Source organism: Staurois parvus, unplaced genomic scaffold (assembly GCF_062004578.1).
Source record: "Staurois parvus isolate SC_StPar_1 unplaced genomic scaffold, SC_StPar_1.0 ptg000299l, whole genome shotgun sequence".
In the NCBI taxonomy this organism is placed as follows: Eukaryota; Metazoa; Chordata; class Amphibia; order Anura; family Ranidae; genus Staurois; species Staurois parvus.
The window spans coordinates 22,579,107-22,600,842 of record NW_028318095.1 but is presented as its reverse complement, the minus strand read 5'-3'; the positions used below and the strand labels follow the sequence as shown (position 1 = coordinate 22,600,842).

Sequence of the window (21,736 nt, the reverse complement as noted above, 5' to 3'; positions counted from 1 at the left end):
AGGCTTCTAGGATTGAATAAGGGGACATCTCTTAATTTCACAAAGAATCTACTGCTATTCAGAGTGGTCTCCAGGTTCATTTGATTCTTCAGTTCGCTTTAAAAATAAATGAAAAGTCAGTAGCTACAAATACTGTAGCTGTTGTCTTTTTTTTTTTCTTTTTAATTAAAATAAAAGGACACTTCTCATTCTAGGGATCCAGCGCGTCCTTACCTGGACCAGTTTTTAGCTGGTCTTTGGGTTTTTAGTGCCAGCATGTTTAGCATGGGAAGCCAGATGGGACTCCTTGCAGTTTTACAGCTGGTTTTCTACTGCGTACACGTGTGCTGCACTGCACTGTGTGGACGGTCCTACAGCCTCATGGGACCTGTGATGTGTCCCACAAGGTTGCAGGGTGGAAGTGGGGGGACTTCAGCTGGATCACCTAGTTTATTCCAGAGAAAGTGAGAGTGGGTGCTTGAGAAAACTAGGTAGCCGCTCCTGTCACGATCGCGGCGCCAGACCCCAGACCTTCTCACCAAACTCGTGACTGAAGGACTGACCAATCGGAAATCGCGATGTGACGTGCGTAACAATGCCACACCCAGCTGCGCCCTGCACAGCGATTTTCCAGTTAATGGACTACAATCTGTTTCTGCAGCCTGAATGCGCTTGTTACTGGGTCAGGTTAATCACGCAATTAACCATTCACTGCTACCGCCTCCTTTTTGGTACAGAGAAAGAGGAAACTCGGCTTCAGCTATGACACTATAATGGTCAATATAATCGTCTGTATAAAACGGTCATAACACAGGTCTTTTATACAGAGGGTTAAACAAACAGTAGCGTCTCTTTAAAGACAGGGATTTGTAAATTGCAATTAAAAGCTATAGAAACAGTTCAACACTTTCAGAAAGGAAGATTTATTACTAAAAGGTCAAACGGTGCAATAAAAATATTTAAGTAAAAAAAGATGTAACTAAGAGATATATATATATATATATATATATATATATATATATATATATATATATATATATATATATATATACACACACACACAGAACCATAGCACAGCAAAGAGATATCAGAGAGAAAGGGAAGAGTTAAAGTACTTGCCCAAAGTCCTGGGTCAGCAGATCCAAGTTGCAGAGCATAAGCGGGATTTGATCTCCATATGTTAAGATGGAAAGATAGGAGATCTCTTAAACTTAACTTACTGAGGCCTGCTAGCCTGTTTTTAAAATGTCCCAGCAGGGGGGTGGCTCTGAGTAACTGACCAATACTCTATTTAGGGAGGGATTGTCAGGCAGAACCCTAAATTAGAACCAATATCTTTCATAATTCATATTCTGGTCTATAACTTCTCAGCTGCACAAGTGATAGTCCCCTCGCGGGTATATTTTTACACAGACAAGTCTGAGGATTATTTAGATATGAATTATGAAATTATATGCTGCATGGTTCACGAGATCTATGTTTCTGCTTCCCTGAGCGTGCGAGACAGGTTGAGTGACCTAATAAACTATTCGCCTGCTCATCGTCCATCCGATGATATGTCTGGCTTTTATGTATGTCTCTCATATTCCAAGATATGAGACATAGGATAAAAATTGATTTGAGGAATGTTCATTTACTTCTGCCACCTACGCTGCTAGGTTTTATGAGGTTAAAACCTCTCAATTCCTGGGAAAGCTGCCTTATCTCTGTTACGAGGTGAGAAATTACACAGGTTCTTGGGCAGAGAGGCTCTGTCTCTCTTGTGAAACCTGGCCTTATCCTGGCCTAGGTGAGAGAGGCTACACTTTCGCAGACTGCTCTGCACCGAACTAGGGATGCCTTGCCCTGCCATTGACCCATAACCAGCACACACACATCTGTCACTGTGCCTCTCAAGAAGGGGGGGGGGAGAAGGATAAGGAGGAAGATGGAGATGCCTACAAAATGGTTGCACTGCGTCCATCTCTGATGCGCAAGTTTGCGACAGCTCCCCCTGAAAAAAAAAACTCCAAAAGTTCCAAAAAAGGAAGGGGAGGAAGACATAAAGTGGAATTTCCGCTATAGTGAAGTTCTGCTTTAAAGTAGAGATCCCTTTGTGTTCTTACAGAAATTGCAGCAAGTTTGGAGTGTAAATGATCACATTTATGGGTTAACTTGATTAAAGATGAAGGTTTTCAGTGTGCCTTACATCTTTTCATCAGCCCTATGAAGGGGGTCTAAGGTAACCCTAAAGCTTGGATGTTTAATACCTCAAGTTAACTAATAAAGGCTATCACTTAATCTCCAAACTTGCTTCATTAATTGATGGGGAACATGGTACAATACTGTACTACTCCTACTAGAGATATTGCCAAATTAACATCAGTTTAGTTATACTTTGGAGCAGAAATAGCAAACATGTTAAAGTTGCTGGTTACAGGCCTCTCTGCATTGCAGCTGCAACAGTAATTGGTTCATTTGCTTTATTGGTAACAAGCTCTGTGTATGATTACTGCGGTGCGACTCAGAAGAAGATCCAAAGATGAGATGCAGACTGCGCTACATAGCCTCTAGTCTGTTGTGTTGATTGTAAAACACATTTTACTGTTTTTCACACTTTACTGTTTTCCACTCTGTAAATATTTGGCATCTATACTATGTTTGAAAGTGCTTACACAGTTTGTATGATCATGGCCCTTTGCATTACTGAGATGATTTTCTCTTTCTGTCTTTATATCTGTCAATGTCTTGCTGTCTAACCTCATGTCTTTCTCCTGTTCTCCCTTGTGCTGCATTGGATGCAGAACTCGCCCCAGGGGTGTGCCTCAGAGGTACTGTGACTTTTTCCAGACAATGACCTCTAGTACTCTCATTCTTTTGTCCTGGGTTTAGGCTGTTGAAATTTGAAATCTGGTTTGCAGTGGGGAAGGCCTACTTTATATACTGATCAATGTATACTTTATATACTGATTACAGGAGGTAGAGAGCCCAGGGTGGATATCACAGTTGTATGATCTGCAATAGTAGCCCAATAAGAAAAAGGCCTCGTTCACACAGGTATACCTAAGCTTACACCCATGTGAAGGCCATGTTTGCCTGTACAGGTGTTCCATGCATCTTACTTGAATGCAGTCCTATTCATGTCAATTGGGATGTAGTGGCCACATGGACACAGCTCCTGTCCTTAATTCGACATCCGTGTTGGTATGATTGTGTGTCCCTGACTGCAGGCAGTGTGTGTTCAGGTACGCACACCCACACTGATGTCAGATTGGGAGCAGTGGCTCTGTCCATGCAGCTGTTGCATTGCAATGGACATAAATGGAACTGCCTGCACATGAATTCATGGAGCATCTGTGCATCCTGTATGAGCAAACATTGCCCTCACATGGATATATGCCTGAGTGAACAAGGTCATAGGAGGCAGTCAGGGCAGTCTTATAACAGAGCTGGAACTGGTGAATCACAAAAGCTTATGTATTTGTTACAGTAAATGCTGTCGGGTACATAGAACCTTACTCTGTGTAGCTTGTTGAAGTTACCTTTTAAAGAACTTTCTAATCTTTTGCCTTTAATCTATGGTAAGTACATTTAGGAACCTACATTACAGGTCTCACCCATTTAGGTCAATGGGACAGCACCCAAAATGCAGCCATGGTGTTGCAGAGCATTCTATGTAAAATGCCTATTTGGATTGCAAAAAAAAAACAAAAAACAATGGGCTTGATTTTCTAAAGGTAAATAGTCTGTACACTGCAAGTGCATTATACGTGTACTGTATGTACAGTTGTGCTAGATCTGAGGGGAAGCTCTGCTGATTTCTGTCATCCAATCATGTTCAAGCAAAAATGCTGTTTTTTTATTTTTGTTATTTTCCTGCGCTCAGATCTACAGCAACTGCACTTGCAGTGCACATAATATTTGCCTTTAGTAAATCAACCCCAATGGTTGCCAATAGAGACTGCTGCCTATGTGAATGAGCCCTTAGAGTGTCCTGGATAGCCCAAACCATGGCTTTCAAATTTCAGCTGCCTTCCTTCTGAGGTTGATCACTCAGGTCTGCCAGTCTGCCACCCCTCACTATGTACAATACCCATGCATGCGTTGTTTGGCCTTATCAAATGTAAGACATGGGTCAGGCCTGAAGAGTTGGCCACAGAGGCCAGTTATATCTTAGCAGATCAAGTGTTTTGAGGATGTCTTCAAGGTATGTAGCCCATCCTTACAGCTATTCTAATTACCTGCTGTGCATAGCTTCAATCTTAAGGAACTTGTGGACAGTGTCAGTTAGATCAGGCAGTAATTGTTACAACTTTAGCTACACCGCTGGCTGATCATTCTTAGGGAACAGTTGATTGGCTTTGTTGGAATTTCTTTATCTTACTTTGTTGAAAGCAGGTCCAGGGTGTGTCTGTTCAATGCATAGACAAGTATGCTTGAGTGATGCCAGTGTGCAAGCCTGTGCACATATTTATTGGGTGGGTGGGACACTTACAGTCCTACAGTTGACATTTTATGTTTTTATTTAAGTGTTCGTGGACTAAAGAGGGCAGTCATGTGTATATGTGCATCGATTATGGAAAAGAGCTTTCAGCATTGCAATCCTTTATCTACATCTGAGTGTTTTCTACGAGCATATGTGTATGTACACTGCAGCAATTCCAGATGTGCTGTGTTTGGGGTAACGATAGCTTACTGGCAACCCCCCCCCCCCAAAAAAAGAAAACCTGGCTGGTACGGTGAAGCCCTGATATTCACAGCAGGGTTCCTACTTTAGGTGGAGATGAGAATATATGGCATGTGCATTTGCATGTTTTGAATATTTGTACTCTCAACTAAAAGCCTTGAGCAGATATGTAGTTTCCCCAGAAACACCATTCTAAAACCATTTTACCATCCTAAATTATGTAATATTGCATCTTTGTTTTTGAGCTATTAAAGTGTTACTAAACCAAATACCCTGCAATCACTATATCTGGTCTCCCGCAGTACACAGAACATGGGAGTGCAATTATTTTAGTAAATATAAACTGCTAAATACCTTTTCTCATCAGCAGTTAGAGAAGTCTTGTGAGTTGTGAATTCTGTCAGTGTTCAGCTGAGCACATGTTAAATCTTGTAGGAGTTTTCATTTTGCTCTAGGAGGATGCAGAGCCCCTGATCTGTCTGGACAGTGCTGATTGGCTCTGTGCTGATCACAAGCACTCTCCCAAGAAAAAAAAAAACCCTCTTGCAGTACACACTAAACTTCGCATGTGCAGAGGGATTCCACACCGTATATCTTATCAGGGGATAAGAAGGGGAGGATCAGAGAAGTCAGGATCAAACAGTGTTTTTACACAGTGCAGAGGATTAAACCCTTAGGTTCCACAGTAATTATAACAAACATGCTTACTGTATATACAAACTGATTTTACTGTTCTGGGTTTAGTAACACTTTACAAATAACTCAAAATTCTGGAAGGGGACATAATACTAAATATATACAGTACGTGCCCCCAAATTTATTTAACTAAAAATTTTCATAAGTACCTAAATTCTTAAAGTAGAACTAAAGGCAGTTTTTTTTTAATAGAATGGAGAGGGATTAGAACACGTCAGATTTTTATTGCTGTCTCTGTTAGGGAGATATGCCCCCTTTATTGGTCAGTTTATAGTTATCACCTAAAGTGACTGTAAAAGAAAATCCCAAATTTTGGGTTTTCCCCAGAATAGGAATAGTGGGGAAATCTTCCAACGGGAATGCTAGTTCTGATGACCTTGGTGACATCCAGGGATGTCCTCGCTTTTTGAGGGATTTTCTGTCACTTCCTGTTTTGGCTATGGGACAGGAAGTAAAGGGAATTCTCTCCAATGGACACAGATGACAAAAATAAATCGCACATAGGTTAGCAACCCTTCCCCTTCCCCTTCCTGTCCAAAATGGGAAAAAAGTTTTGCCTTTTAGTTCCGCTTTAATTTTATCACCCTCTCCCACATTGCTTGCAGCCTCAACTCCATTGAGAAAATGCAGCCTAGGGAGGGATACAGTCGAAAAAACTTTGGCTGTACTTCTCTTTTAAAGACTTTGGTGAATTCCATTGAAAGGCAGACAACACTGAAACGTCATAGCCATGTCATAAGGGAGACTGGTCAAAGTAAGGTATTTTGAATTGTTCACCGACTTGGATATCAGGGAATTTGAAAGCATTTTTGAAAACTGAAATATTACATTAAAATTCAGAGTTCATTCAAGTTGCAGAAAAATATGTACCTCATGACTGTTTCTAGTAGTTTAATATTTACTTTTTTAGTATAAATAGTAAAATTGATTGTGTCCTCTGTTCTTTTGTGCTGATGCATTATAATTACAGTGTTTACTGTTTTTTTTCAGCATTATTGAAATGTCACAAAATTACGTATTCTTAATTTTTATGCACCCCACCTTGTTGTGATGCAGTGTGGTACGTCACAATGTACTACATAAAAATGCAAAAAGTGCTATTTTTTTATTTTTTTTTTGTTTTAGCAAACGCCACTGTGCTGGGTAGCCTTGTCCAGTGCATATGGTGTGAAAAGGCCCTCATGCTACTTTTTAGTGCACAGTGCAGAAGCAAAAAGGCATCCATTTGATTGCTATAGCCAATACAAAGACCTTATGGTGTACCAATAGCCATTGTTTCCTTTTAGGCAGAGTAGTGAAGGTTTAGAATTCAAGTCAGATTTTTGCTGATGTATGTGTCCCTACTGAAGTGAATCACCCTGGTCACCAGAGCTGAAAGAAAAATCTAAATTTCTGAATTGTCATTAGTACAAGTATAAAGGTTACACTTGTTCTGGTGACAGCTATCTGAAATAATTTCTAGTGATTTAGTGAAAGGACCCTGAAAACATATGTTCTCCAGTCATTGAAATAGTGCTATACTAGTCACTATAAAGCAGAGAACTGCAAGAATCCTTTTGAAAGTTGATTACAGCGCATATAGTATATGTATAGAAGTTATATTTTTAGTGGGAAGATATGTCTTAATCATATATATCCCATGTGCTATAGCACCTTTATCTGTAATGCCATGTTCCGTATTGACCTCTATGATACACCTGGCTTTCTCTGGTGTAGTGTTCTGTGCATGTTGATGGCTTTTACCTGTCATATATATATTTGTATGTTTAATCTGTACTTTTTGTTTGTAGTTTGGATTTGTCAGAACTTGCTAAAGCTGCCAAAAAGAAGCTGCAAGCGGTAAGTTCTTTAAGACCGTAACATACACTTGTATCTAAATAAAAGATAAATACTTTTTCTGCAGTGACTTTATATGCAGCAATGAGATTATGTACCAAATGACAAATTTATTTGTATATACATCATAAAAGTCTTAGCCAAATCAGCCGGGTAAAACCAAATTTTGCAAAGTTGTCCTTTATATTTTCCAGTAGTTAGATTTTACCAAAAATATAATTGTACATATACAGAGGTAATACAGAGAAACCCTTATGAAGACGTTTGTGTATCTACTGCTTCAGGATACGATACACAATTTCTATTAATTTTATCCATCTAAAAAAAGTTCATAAAGCAACATAAATATATCTAGCATGATTTTGTTGAGAAAAATATATATTTCAAAATTAAATTCATCATGGCTTATTCTTATAGTATACACTCATCAATGGCACTTCAAGAGGGAGTACACCTGGATGGCTATTTCTGTTATGGTGTCAACACATTACCAATGCTACGCCGTATGTAGTGCCATGCCATGTGTGCAGAAGCCGTAATCTACCAGGACTGCAAACACTCTGTCACTTGCTGGTTAGAAAACCTTGCAGAGTCCAGGCACCTGTAAACCACAGGGGAACCACCGACCTACTCAAAACACACAGTTCAACAGAACATACACTCACTAAAAAAAGAAAAAAAAGGGAAAGGTATATTATATGCATTCAATCATAGATGACACACTAAAGTAAAGAACTGACATTTTTTAACATAAGCAGTGTACAGTCAAAAAGCCATATACAGCATATTTATCACATGAATGGCAGAGTTAATGTCTACTCCAAAACAAACCCGCCATAATTTAATCACATGGCGATCACAGCATTCCAAAAAGCCAGCGTGAGATATGTTCATGTACAGAAGAAAGCTAGCTGATGTTTATAACTTGTCTGATTGAGCTGTTCACCTAGCCTCCATCATGTCACCTTCCCTCCTTGTCTCACTTGTCATGATTTTCTAAGTGGCATTTTTATCTTTTCATTAATCACTTGCTGCTCCAACTTGATGTAATTGCAGAGCTTTCAGTGTGTCTATGCTCTGATGATTCCCCCTGTTGTCATTATCTCTTCATCTAGCACTCCTCCATCCTCTCTCCTTTCTTCTGATGGACATGTGTATACTCCCCACCATTACCAACAAACTAACCAAGCATTGTGTTTGTTCACAGCTCAGTAACAGACTCTTTGAAGAGCTGGCCATGGACGTTTACGATGAAGTCGATCGAAGAGAAAATGATGCAGGTAAAAAACCTCTGCTGACATATTTAGTGAATCATGTTATGAAGTGTAAATGTATTCTAATTTAAACTAAGATATGGTTTTCAAACAAAGGGCTGCAGGAGTTACTAAATAAAAACAAGTTAAAAAAAACTGTTGCACAACAGAGCTACTCAAACAGGGCATTTAATAAATAAATTAAAAAAGAAATGTATAAGCAGAGGTGTATCTTTTTCTTTTTTTTGTTTCATTTTAGCATGGAGGGGGTCTGAACCTCTATTGTGTTTTTTTTGCAGTCTGTGTTCCCATCCATGGCCATTCTTGGACCATTTTTGCAAGGGATTATGGTGGCAGAAGGTTCCCATAATTCATGTTTGATGCAAACTATTTTAGGATAATCAAGAAAACATTTTTAACAAGGATATTCCTCCTCTTCCCCCGTGTGCATTCATATAATATAAGTTATATATTTCTACAAATCCAAAACAGGTGTTGAGACACTCATGGGTCTTGCAGTGGAAATAAATCACTTTTGCAGGACCCATGAGTGCCTCTATAGAGTTTTTGGATTTGTATGGATATTTCTTTGAAGGTGAGCACCCGGGAATTTACTTCACATACAGATTGCAGTAGCTGCTCTTGAGACTAAATTATTTAGTTTTCTAAACCCAATGATCGGGTCAAATTCTATACAAGAGTTAGGCTTTAAATAAAATGCAAGTGTACCTCATATCTCATAAAGATCATAGTACTCCAAGGAGAACACCTTCATTTTCTTTTCTCCAAAGACAGTCAAAGCTGTTTTCGTTCAGGCTCCATCCAAAGTCCGCATCTACTTTCTGGAATAAGGGACTGGCCCAGGGATAGCATAATCATGGAATTTCTAGTTATTATTATTTTCTTGTCTGTCATCTTTTGACTTGTTAAAATGTTCAGTATTCTAGGGCACAGACCAATTTTGTTTTTCCTTTTAATTCTGGATCTCTCATCTGCAAGGTCATCTGACCAGACTTTAGTGGGATAATGCCACTGCGGTGGCTTACATCAACCATCAGGGAGGAACCAGATGCCTTGTGGCTCAAAAGGTAGCGGATCTGATTTTAGCTTTGGTGGCACTTCTATCCTTGTCTCCATGGCTGGAACATGAAAATTGTCAGGCAGATATCCTCAAATGTCAACATTGGACCCTAAGGAATGGTCTCTTCACCCTGAGGGGTTTTAAACCCTTTGTCGCAGGTGGGAGATGTCGGAAGTGGCCCTCCTGGCTTTCAAGTTCAACTAAGTGAACAGATTTGTCCCCAGGTCCAGGGATACTCTAACCTTTGCTCTGGTGACTCTGTGAGATTAGTTCAATCGAATATATGCTTTCCACTTCTGAAACTCTTTCTTCACTTCACTGTATAAGCAATAACAGTGTAAAAAAAAAAATCCATGATCACCCCTCTTGAGTAGTACAGCATTATTATGGTGACACTGAGCTACTCTAATGACAGGATGTAAAAAAACGTTACCAAAAATGCTAAAAATGTTTAAAAAAAAAAAAAAAAAAAAGTTTAAAAAAAAATGTAATAAATTATTTTTTAAAAAGTGTGGGGTTTTTATTTTTATTTTTTTTACAAACTGTCACCAGTCAGTATCCCTGTTCACCGCCACACCAGTCATATAATGACGCAGGTGACAGTATGTAAAAAAAAAAAAAAATGTGAAAGCAAATTTTTTAAAATTAATTTTCCAAAAATTAAAACTGTACTGTCCTGGCATTGTAGGGCCTCAAGAATTGAGTAGATCAGGGTTGATTAATTTTCAAATCTATATATATATCATAGTTTGTAGACTCTATAACTTTCACACAAACCAATTAATATACTCTTACTGGGATTTCTTTTTTTACCAAAAGACATGTAGTAGAATACGTTTTGACCTGAAGGTATGAAGCAATTTGATGTTTTGATTTTTTTTTTTTTTTATTGGATGGTTTATAACAAAGTAGAAAATATTGGGGGGTTTTTTCAGTTTCATTCTTTTTTCATTTATATAATAAACCCAGTGGTGATCAAAAGAAAAGCTCTATTTGTGTGAGAAATTATAGAATTTAATTTGGTGTATAGTATTGCATGACTGCGCATTTGCCAGTTAGAGTAGTGCATCAGTTGCACATTTCCGCATCAGTTGCCTGATTCAGTTGTAAGACTATTGAGCCCCTTCTGTTAACTTTTTGGGTTTGTGCACATGTTAGCCTTTTGTTTGATGTGTCACACACCCCTCAGTTGGACTGTTTCCGTCCTAATGTACCTGAATTCATCTTGTATCCCTTAATGTACGATTAGGAAAATAGGATTTTTTACTTACCTTACAGCCATTCCTTAGAGTACTTTAAGAATTACAGGTCCCTCTACCCTGTTCTTTTGGTCCACTCCTGTTTTTTTTTGCTCCAAAATTGAGGCATTCTTGGAGTGGCAGAGGTTATACTGGACTGTCTTTACCATGCGGTTTGCCAGTGTTAAATCTCTGAAAGGCAGCAGAGTAAACCAATTTTCCATAATACTTCATCCAGTGTTTCTTAATATGCTCCAAGAAACATATTATATGGCATGTAAAAATCCTATTGTTCTTACAGGAAGGTTTATATTTTCCAGTAATTTGGGTATGTTGTGTGGCCATTTCAATAATTAGAGTTGGGAGCTGATATTCTTTGTCTCCTTTTAAAGAATGCTCCCCAGAACTAGTATGAAACCCTGGAGTCCTAAAAAGAATTTCTTCATCCATACATTCTCTTTCATGGCAAACACCCTTCACACAGCAATATAAAAAATAAAATGTACATGTCATCCTATTTGGATTCAAAAAGAACAAGCAGCCAAGTATAACAGCATTTGTGGCTTTTGGATTTTCATGTCTTGACTAGTCGTAAGTAGGCCTAATGAAGACAATATTTTACTAAAGCACTGAATTTGAATTCTGCTCATACACCTACATTTCAAACTGAGTAATATATCTTTGAGGCTATTAAAAAATAAATTGAATGAGTACTAAGTGTAAAAAGGTTTATTGCTTTATTTTTTAAAAAGAAACCGCTTTTTTCTGCACTCTAGACAGAAATTTATCAGACTGGCAGTGGGACTCGTGAATTCAGCTGCTGAGCAGCCAGCAGCTACAAGTCTGAATAGTTTGGACATGTGTGATTTCCATTTTTTTGGTCAAAAGTGCTGTCTGCAATTGTGCCCTTGGCAACATGGTGGCAAACTGTTTTAGTTTGAAAACATTCAACTGTGTATGTTTGCCCTAGTCATTGCTGGGCACCAAATCATTCCTTCCAGACAGCAGTCCAATGCACCAGCCAACAGTGACTACATAGTGCCGACACAAACATCACTGGCAGAGCCAGAGGCGTGGAACCAGCCGTTATGTGATTAAAGTGTATGGTTTTCTAGTTTTGAATTGTGTAGGGAAGCTTTAGAAGCCTTATCAATTATTATTGCTGTCTGCATCCCTGTATGTAAATTTACCTTTTCATGTTTGCTGTGGTGACTGTTGTTACCGAGACAGAAAGTGATGAGATAACCACAATTTTACAGCTATTACAAGAAAAAAGAAGTAAGGGTAAACCGTCCAGTGGTGACAACTGTATATGAGACAGAGGTCGCCCTGGCATGAAGATTCTTGCTCAGACGCTTCCTTTTATAGGATAAAAACATTCTCTCCCCACCTTCCATTGTGCCCCTGCGTTGACACCATGTCACGCGTACTTCAGATTGGCACCACAGGTAGCTGTTTTAACACGCCTTAAAATGGTATTAATGTAATTTTTCCTACATACTGTATATTTGATTTTTTTCAATTATTATTTCCTCCTCTAAGCTTTGATTTTAAATTGTCCCCTACCTATGCCGCTTGGTGCCCATTCTCTCTCTGTGGCCAACAGGATCTATGGAAATGATTGAGTCTTCATTATGTGTATACTGTACTCCAAATCTGTACTCTGAGTCTATGTGAAGCTGTTCAGAGCACTGCACACACAGCTAGCATGAGAGAGAGGCACAGAGGAAAAGCTATGCCTCTGCTTCTTCTTGTTGCAGCTTCTCCTGTGTCCCTTTCATGCTGGCTGTTGGCTGGTACTTTGAGTGGCTGCACATACTCTGTGCTCCAGAGTACAGAGCATGCACATAACAAAGACCCATACAGAACTCTATAGGTCTTGGTGGTAGAAAGAGAATATGCATCAATCAGCACAGCCATGGGACAATTGAAAAACCAGCCTCCAGCTGATTTAAGAAGAAAATAAAATACCAGTTTAAGCAGACATGGCCACTGTTGTCACCTTCAGGAAACCCGCTCAGAGAAATGCTATGCCATCCCATCACTGAGCTGCATGTATGTCGACAGAATAGGGCTGCAGGTGATCAACAGCACTAAGAGCCAACAAAGGATAAGAAAAAAAATAAAAGTATTCTATTAACAAAAATGCAGTTCTATATAATATACACCGAGGAATTCTTAAAGGGTGCCTAGAATTCTGCTTTGTCTCCGCAGAATACATTTTAATGCATTCAACAGATTCATGTGCTTGTCATAAACAGGTAAACAAAACTGGGGCGAACACTGTGTGCGGAGGTGCATTGTGACCAGAGTGGCTAAGTAGACACTCCATCCTCAGTACAGTCGAGGTTCTTCCTGTCACTGCAGGTGTCACAGACATGGCAGTAGCTAAAGGGTTTTGTAGCTGGGTGGGTAGAGACAGAAGGGGATTGAGAAACACTAGTGCCCCATTAGATCTGCTGCTCTTGTTATTGACAGCAGGCAGTGGGCTGATCCATAACAAATACAAAGCCTGCTATTGTGATTGTCAGTCACAGTGGTCATAAGATTGGGAGTCCACCCCTCCCGACTCTCGATAATGACAACAGATCAAGAGCTGTTTATGGCTCAATGAATTTTTGATTTTTCAAAAGTATATTACAGATTACAAGTAAGTCGTAGGACAAGGAAGAATGTATAACAGAAATATTCTTTTAAAATACAAAGATAGTAAAGTAGCTAAACCATGGTAATGGTGGTAATGCTTGGTACCAGGGTACCAGGTTGCTTTTCAGTGAATGATGACACAGCATAGAACTACTACAAATTTGGCTTGGTGAACGAAGTCTTTGCATATACAGTTATGTCCACATATATTTGGACACAGGCATAATTTTAGTTTTTTTTTTCAGGTATTTACCAAAACATATTCAAGCTATAGTTTTATATAATGGATATGGGCTGAACGTGCATACTCTCAGGTTTAATTTGAGGGTATGTACATCCAAATTGGAGGAAGAGTTTAGGAATTACAGCTCTTAAGAGTAGTCATCCCCCCTTTTTCAAGGGACCAAAAGTAATTGACAATTGAATCAAAAGCTGTTTCATGGCCAGGTGTGGGTTACTCCTTCGTTATTTCTTCAATTAACCACTTCCTGCCTGGCCCGTGTATATAAACGACCGCATGGGAGCAGTGCAGGGACGGGTGGCCGTTTATAAACGGCCTCCACTCCCTCTGCTTGTGCGTGCTCCCTGGGAGCACACAGCACCGCAATCTGGTGCCCGCTGTGTCCTTCGGACACAGTGGAATACCGATCGTTGTACAGGACCTCTGTGTGAGGTCCCGATCATGTGATCACATGCAGAGTAGTAAGCAAGATGTCACTTTTGACATTGCATACTACGTGTGAAATCTGTGATTGATCACAGAGGTCACATGGTACAAGGCTAATCACAACAGCCTTGTACCATGTGACAAGCTGTGATCAATCACAGCTCACACAGTATTTCTCAATGATTGTAAGAATGCAGCCAGAGAGAAGGAGAAATGATTGCTTTTACAGCCTTTATGGGTATAAAAGTAATCAGTGTAAAAAAAAAAAAAAATCTTCATAACCCTCCACAAGTAGTACAGTGTCACTATGGTTACACTGTACTGCTAGGGTGACAGTATGTAAAAAAAAAAAAAAACATAAATAATAATATAAAATTATAATATATTATAATTTTTGGTTATAAACTAATTTGGGTTTTTTTTTTTTTTTTGCTAAAAAGATAACTGAATACATTTTGACCAAGATTTATAAGGAACAATTATTTATTTGAAAAATTTTATAAGAAAAACACTTTTTAAAAAAACTTTTTTGGACTTTTTCATTTATATAGCACAAAAAATTAAAAACCCAGTTGTGAATAAGTACCACCAAAATAAAGTTTTATATGTCTCAAAAAATACTACAAAATTCATATGGATACAGTGTTGCATGACCGCGCAATTGTCATTCAAAGTGTGATAGCGCTGAAAGCTGAAAATTGGCTTGGACAGGAAGGGTGTAAAAGTGTCTGGACATAAAGTGGTTAAGCAGGTAAAAGGTCTGGAGTTGATTCTAAGTGTGGTATTTGCATTTGGAATCTATTGCTGTAAACCTACATCATGCGTTCAAAGGAGCTGTCCATGCAAGTGAACAGGCCATTGTAAGGCTTCAAAAATGAAACAAATCCATCAGAGAGATATCAGCAACATTAGGAGTGGCCAAATCAACAGTTTGGTACATTATTATTATTATTATACAATATTTATATAGTGCCAATAGTTCGCTCAGCTACATTACAATGGGAGACAATACATGAGACCGTACAATAACAATACAATGCAATACACGAGGGGATCGAGGGCCCTGCTCCTTGGAGCTTACAATCTAGGAGATCTACATTCTGAGGAAAGAAGAACACACTGGTGAGCTCAGTAACATAAAAAGGCATGGATGTCCACGGTAGACAGCAATGGTGGATGATCACAGAATCCTCTCTATGGTAAAGAAAAACCCATTCAAAACATCCAGACAAGTGAAGGACACTCTCCAGGAGGTGGGCGTATCATTGTCAAAGTCTACAATCAAGAGAAGACATCACGAGAGCGAATACAGAGGGTTCACCACAAGGTGCAAACCATTCATAAGCCTGAAGAATAGAAAAGCCAGATTGGGCTTTGCCAAAAAAAAATCTAAAAAAGCCAGACCAGTTCTGGAAAAGCATTCTTTGGACGGATGAAACTAAGATTAATCTGTACCAGAATGACGGGAAGAAAAAGTGTAGAGAAGGCTTGGAACAGTTCATGATCCAAAGCACACAACGTCATCTGTAAAACATGGTGGAGGCAGTGTGATGGCAAGGGCATGCATGGCTTCCAGTGGCACTGGGACATTGGTGTTCATTGATGATGTGACAGAAGCAGCCAGATGAATAATGCAGTGTTTAGAGAGATACTGTCAGCCCAGGTTCAGCCAAATGCAGCAAAGTTGATTGGACAGCGCTTCACAGTACAAATGGACAATGATCCAAAACACACTGCAAAAGCAACCCAGGAGCTTTGAAGGAAAAGAAGTGGAATATTCTTCAATGGGCGAGTCAATCACCTGATATCAACCTAATTGAGCATGTATTTCACTTGCTGAAGGCAAAACTAAAGGCAGAAAGGCCCACAAACAAAGAACAACTGAAGACGGCTACAGTTAGAGCCTGGCAAAGCATCAGAAAGGAGGAAACCCAGTCTTTGGTAATGTCCATGGGTTCCAGACTTCAGGCAGTCATTGCCAGTAAAGGATTCTCAACAAAATATTAGAAATGAACATTTTATTTATGAATATATTCATTTGTGTAATTACATATGAGCCCCCGAAAATGGAGGGACTGTGTATAAAAATGATTGCCGTTCCTAAAATTTGTACTTGATATTTATGTTCAACCCCTTGAATTAAAGCTGAAGATCTTCACTTCATAGTAGTTTGGGTTGTTTCATTTTAATGTGTTCTGGTGGGATACAGAGCCACACGTATGAAAATTGTGCCTGTGTCCAAATATATATGGACCTAACTGTATAATAGACATTGGTGAATATGGAATCGAGGGGAAAGAGGAGGATAGTCTATTCAGGAGGTAAAAAGGAGAGGAATAGAAAGGAATACAGAAAAGCAGTGGTCTAGCCCAACCTACAAGCCAAACAGGCTAGTCTTTTCCAGCCGGAAGAAAATGTGCAAACCAAGGATACCAAGCAGGTGAGTATTTTCGCATTGTGTCATTTACCCTGCTCTCCACCCTCCAATGTATGTTACATTGGAGGGTGGAGACCAGGGTAAATGACACAATGCGAAAATACCTGCTTGGTACTCACCTTCTGTAATCCAAGATTTAGTTTCGGCTATGAGGAGAGTGGGGGTCTTCCATGCTCTGCCAATTGTCTGTTTAGCAGTCATGAGGACATGGATCATTAACTATTGAGAGATGTCTACGACTGCTCAGTCACTGTTCTGAGAGCACTACAGTGAGCACACTTTCAGCACAGAAACCTCAGCCATCCATGGAGGGGTATTTTCATTGCATTGTCAGCAAGAGGTTAAATTGAAGAAAACTTCCTATGGATTTGCTCAGTTTGAATTGTCCAGGCTTGTGACTGTCTGTAATTGGTGGACATGAGGCTTTCTACCTTCTGGCAATGCCTGGTGGTGAGATGACACCATGGCTATAGGGACTTCCACACTGTTTTCGGCTCTGCACCAGTGCACAGGCTTAGCCGGAGTTTTGCAGTCACAGGACTACATTAAAAAATGTATTAAAAATATTTAAAAATAAATCTTTTTGAAAATGTAAGTAGAGAGATTCAGAGCAAAGTGGAAGCAACAGGTGGGTTACTGTGTAGCCATTTCTTCTTTAGGCTAGCTTCACATTAGTGCGGGCTGCAGGAAGGAGTGTAATTGCACACCTTCTCGAAACCCACAGAAAAAATGCTATGCAGTTTAGGAGATGCGTGGGGGTACCTTTATTCTAATGGAACACCCACACACTGGGAACTGCACTTCACTATGCGGTTTCCCTGTAGCTGCATTTTCTGAAAAGGTGCGGTGACCTTTTCCCTGTGTTTTCAATGGGTACAGTAGCCCATCCAATTAAATGGGCTGCTGTGCCCAAGCAAACACAGCAGTGGGGAAACCACATAATACTGTATGTGAGCCAGGGCTTAAAGGATGAGTTCACCTTTATAAAAAAAATAATAAATGCACATTTTTTGCAGGTAAAAAAATGAGCATTTATTATTTTTTTTTGCAGGAACCTACAAAAACCATTGCACCAACGATTAGCAGACCTGTCATTATATCCGCTTGTACGTTTGGGATGTATGGGCAAGCAGATGAACTACCGTGGCGCTCCACAGTGCCGTGGTAGTTAATTAAGAACTACAAGCCAAAAGCCGCTAAAGCTATCAGAACTTGTAGTTTCTCATTCATAGAACACAGTGAATGAGTGACACGGGCGGGGGGAGCTCCGCACAGCCATGTTTTGTTTTTTGTTTTTCTTTATTTTGACAGCTAGCAAGGGGGGAGATCCCCCGTTAGCTGTCGGAGCGGGGGCTGGTCTGGTCATAACATGTTGCACCCTGAATATGGGTGTAACATGTTATGAAAGGTGAACTTATCCTTATAGTGGTTGTAAAGGCTCAAGGTTTTTTACCTTCATACATTCTATGCATGAAGGTAAAAAACCTGTGTGCAGCAGCCACCCAAACTTCCCCCTTATACCTGAGCCCCATCGCGATCCAGCAATGTGCACTAGAGCCTCAGCTCTCTGGGTGCTCTCCCTTCTTATTGGCTGAGACAGCTGGGGACCATTGGCTCCTCCCTGCTGTCAATCACAGCCAGTGAGCCAATGAGGAGAGAGAAGATGCGGGGCCGAGTCGCGGCTCCATGTGTGAATGGGAACACAGAGCAGCAGCTTTGGTGCATGCCTGCTTGGGTGCCCCTATAGCAAGATGCTTGCTTTGGGGCCACTTGGCAGGAGGGGGGCCAGGAATGCCAGGTGGGACCCAAAAAAGAGGAGGATTGGGGTTTCTCTGTGCAAAACCATTGCACAGAACTGCTAAGCATATCATGTTTGTTTTTTTTAATTGCCTTTAAAGTGTTACTAAACCTAGAACCGTAAAATTGGCCTGTATATGCAGTAAAGCATGCTTGTTATACTCACTGTGGAACCTAAGGTGTTAATCCTCTGCATTGTGTAAAAAGGTTGTTTGATCCTGACTTCTCTGATCCTCCCCTTTTTCAAGAAACCGGGTCTGATCTCCTGATAAGACAGACTGAACCGTAGGCATTTGCACATGCTCAGTTTGGTGTGTATTGTTAGGTTGTGTTTTTTTGTTTTTTTTACTTGGGAGAGTGCATGTGATCAGCACTGGTCAAACAGAGGTCATCCTCCTAGAGCAGAAAGAAAACTCCTCCTACAAGCTTTAACTAGTGCTGGGCTGGACACTGATAGAAGTCACAAGACTGCTCTTACTGCTGATGAGAAATGGTATTTAGCAGTTTATATTTACTAAAATATATCTCCTCTCCAGTGAAGTGACCTTCTCAAGCTCACTTGCCAATGAGATCGTTTACTTACTAGGTCTTTGGCCATGCTGATTGGCCAGTGAGGAATGTGCACACAGTAGTTTTATCAATTCTGTCACAGAGGTGTGCTAAGAATGTACACTCAATTACACATGTACGCAGATCAGTGCATCAGAATCCATGTATATTATTTAGAAGGTTGCGAACAGGAAGGTAAATTTGTTTTCTAGCAGAACAGACATAACGGCTTCTCTGTTATAAAAAAAAAAAACTGCTAGTTTGCATTTTTTTATATTTTTCACTTTATTTGCACATTGAGTTCTGGTCATTTGCACTGGTATACAGTAGATTTGTGAGTGACATTTGTGTTTTTTGTTTTTCTCTTTTTTTTTTTTTAAATCTGCTTCTAGCTGTTTCTCACTGTGGTGTTCCTTTTATTCTGTTCAGTGACATCCTGCAGGCCTCAGCTTCTGTGTGTTACTGAGAACTTTGTAAACATAACAACAAACACTGCAGCACAATCCATCGCCTTTGCTCCAGACAGTGACGTCATCTGTTAGGGCTTCCTAGACAATGTGGGAAGAGGAATGATTCAAGACTTAGCTGTCTGCGTTGCTGTAGGCATGGAGCGGGTTAACACAATCTAGTCCTCCTCCTTCACTGCCACAAAGTACATTTTCTACCAAAAAGGAAACCGCATAAGAGCAACCATGAAAAAAAGTCACCAAGTGGCTGATATAAGTGTTTTTTCTTTTTTTTATAGAGCAGTTCCTGACCCATCCCACATTCCATGTAGCTGCCAACATTCTCAACAGTGTAAGCAGGCTTTAACAGAAGTTTTCATGTTAGGGGAGCAGACGGAGCCTTTTATGCAGTGTCTCCTTACTCCCAGTGCAGACGAGACTCTGGACCGCATCGTGGGCTGGTTAGATATTCTACACGGAACTAAGGAAACCAGCAGCTCTGTCGTGTTCTATCTATCTCAGTCTCATCAACCTGGGATATCCTTTCTGGATATGGCATGTGATGTCCTGAAGCCATGCACTGCTTTTCTGTTCATGACATTACATTGATACACCACTTATAGGTATGCTTATGCTTTCCATCTATACCTTGTAAGACGTAGAGTGCTTCTAAAACAGCCTTGAGTAGCCTACAACTCTTTAGTATTGTGGCACATTTTTTCAGCCTTTGGCTAACATACTAGCATGCCTCTGGTTGCCCATTTAACCTTCTAGTACTAATTTTTTATTTTCCCTCACATTAGAACTTAGAATATAGTGTTAACTGATGGAAAGCTCCTTACTTACAACTGGTCTTATTAAAAAAACAATCTCCAAATTGCAATGACCCCCATCAACCAATCAACAAAAATGTTTCCTCATTCTAGCAGTTCAGAAGTGATAGATGTTGAATTCTAATTGATTTCTTTGGGTTACTGCACTTTTTAATTGCTTTGATCAGCGACTTTAAAAAGCATGAAGTGTAGATGCCATATTTTGCATGCTTATCGGGTATTTTTTGATGGATTGAAGCTGATCACTCATGTAGCTGTTTTTAGCGTGTGCTGTGTATGTGGCACATTGGCAGCAGTGCTTGGATACATGGCATCAGTCATTGGCTGTGCAGTAAATACAGGGGGATAATGACCTAGCCTGTGAACTGCTTGCTTAGAATAGTTTATCTGTTCAGAAATAGCGCATTCCTTGTAAAGTCTGCAGATGTTTTGCAGCGTGACACGTAAACTGAACTCTTGTTTCCGCAGCAAGGGATTTTAGTAGAAATAACTTTTGTGAAAGTGGAAATAAAACTGTAAATCACAAGTATCAGATATGCAAGAAAAATATGGAGTCTGATGATTTATGTCAGTTCCACATCAGAAGGGCATGCCTGACTTGTTAACACTCTGCAGTCAATTAGTGGGAATGTAGTTACATACAGCACAGATCTCTTTGCTGGTAATTTGTTCTTTAATTTCTGCAGTTTAATAGCAGTGCCAAATCACTAGTGTCATTCTACACCATCCTCCAGCAGGGGGCATCTTGTTTATGCAGGGAATTTTGTACCAAGAAATGGTTTAGTGTTTTTTAAAAATGGTTTCAGACCCCAGGAAAAAACAAGCAATAGAAATATAAAATAAAAAATGACATTTTCAAAACGGGTTAGTGGTGGGAACAGTATTTTTACTTTCCTCTTTCAAAAAACCATTCATCTTTATTTTAAAGGAAAGCTCTACCAAGAAACTATATAGGTTGCTTTTGCTGAACCCTCATTTGCCTGGTTGTCATTTAAAAGGCTTTTAAGCTTTCTGATTTCAGTTACCTGCAAGTGTGCAGATCAGCAGCTCAGACTCTTAGATTTCACTAGCTGCATGCTTCTCCCATTTCAGTGACTCAGAACATAGAGGTAATTAGCGTTTTTGGGAGGAAGTCACCAATGGCAGCCTCTATATTTCCTGTTGTACCAGTTTCCTTTAGTTCATTACAGCCAATTTATCTGCCCTCTACACATGCATATTTGGTGCTTTCTGTTTGATAAAGTAGTATATAAAAATAATAGTTTAGTAGTATTTAAAAATAAGTTTAAAATTTGAAGTCAGCTAAATGTGATTACTTTGATATTTAAATATAGAAGTTGTGAATGGTTTCTATGAGTGCACCTTGCCTCGTTAAAAAAAATAAAAAAAAAAGCCAATGTTTGTAGTTCATATTTTAAGTTTTAAAGTCTTTATTTTCTCTGCTGTACCTATGCGGAGATTTAGAGTTGGTCAAATTCTGACAAGCAGAGGTGCAAGTCAGGTGTAACACCTGCCTAATCCGGGACATTTGTACTAAGCTGTCTGTAAAATAACCAAACAGGATATGCACTGCAGGACTCCTAGAGCTACATTTACTTAAAATGGTCATCTG

The 21,736-nt window shown here is 39.6% G+C and overlaps 1 protein-coding gene across 6 annotated transcripts in view; it reads left to right on the top strand.

The window, feature by feature from the left end:
* Positions 1–21,736, top strand: part of GIT1 (GIT ArfGAP 1) — a 225,853-nt gene that overhangs the window by 165,474 nt on the left and 38,643 nt on the right. For 4 of the 6 annotated variants that reach the window (XM_089683030.1, XM_089683029.1, XM_089683026.1 and 1 more), the window contains exons 9-11: positions 2,763–2,789; positions 7,132–7,180; positions 8,385–8,457. In XM_089683030.1, the coding sequence (XP_089539156.1) occupies positions 2,763–2,789; positions 7,132–7,180; positions 8,385–8,457 (149 nt within the window). The remainder of the gene's footprint in view (positions 1–2,762; positions 2,790–7,131; positions 7,181–8,384; positions 8,458–21,736) is intronic. The other 2 variants (XM_089683028.1, XM_089683027.1) reach the window with 1 other exon arrangement.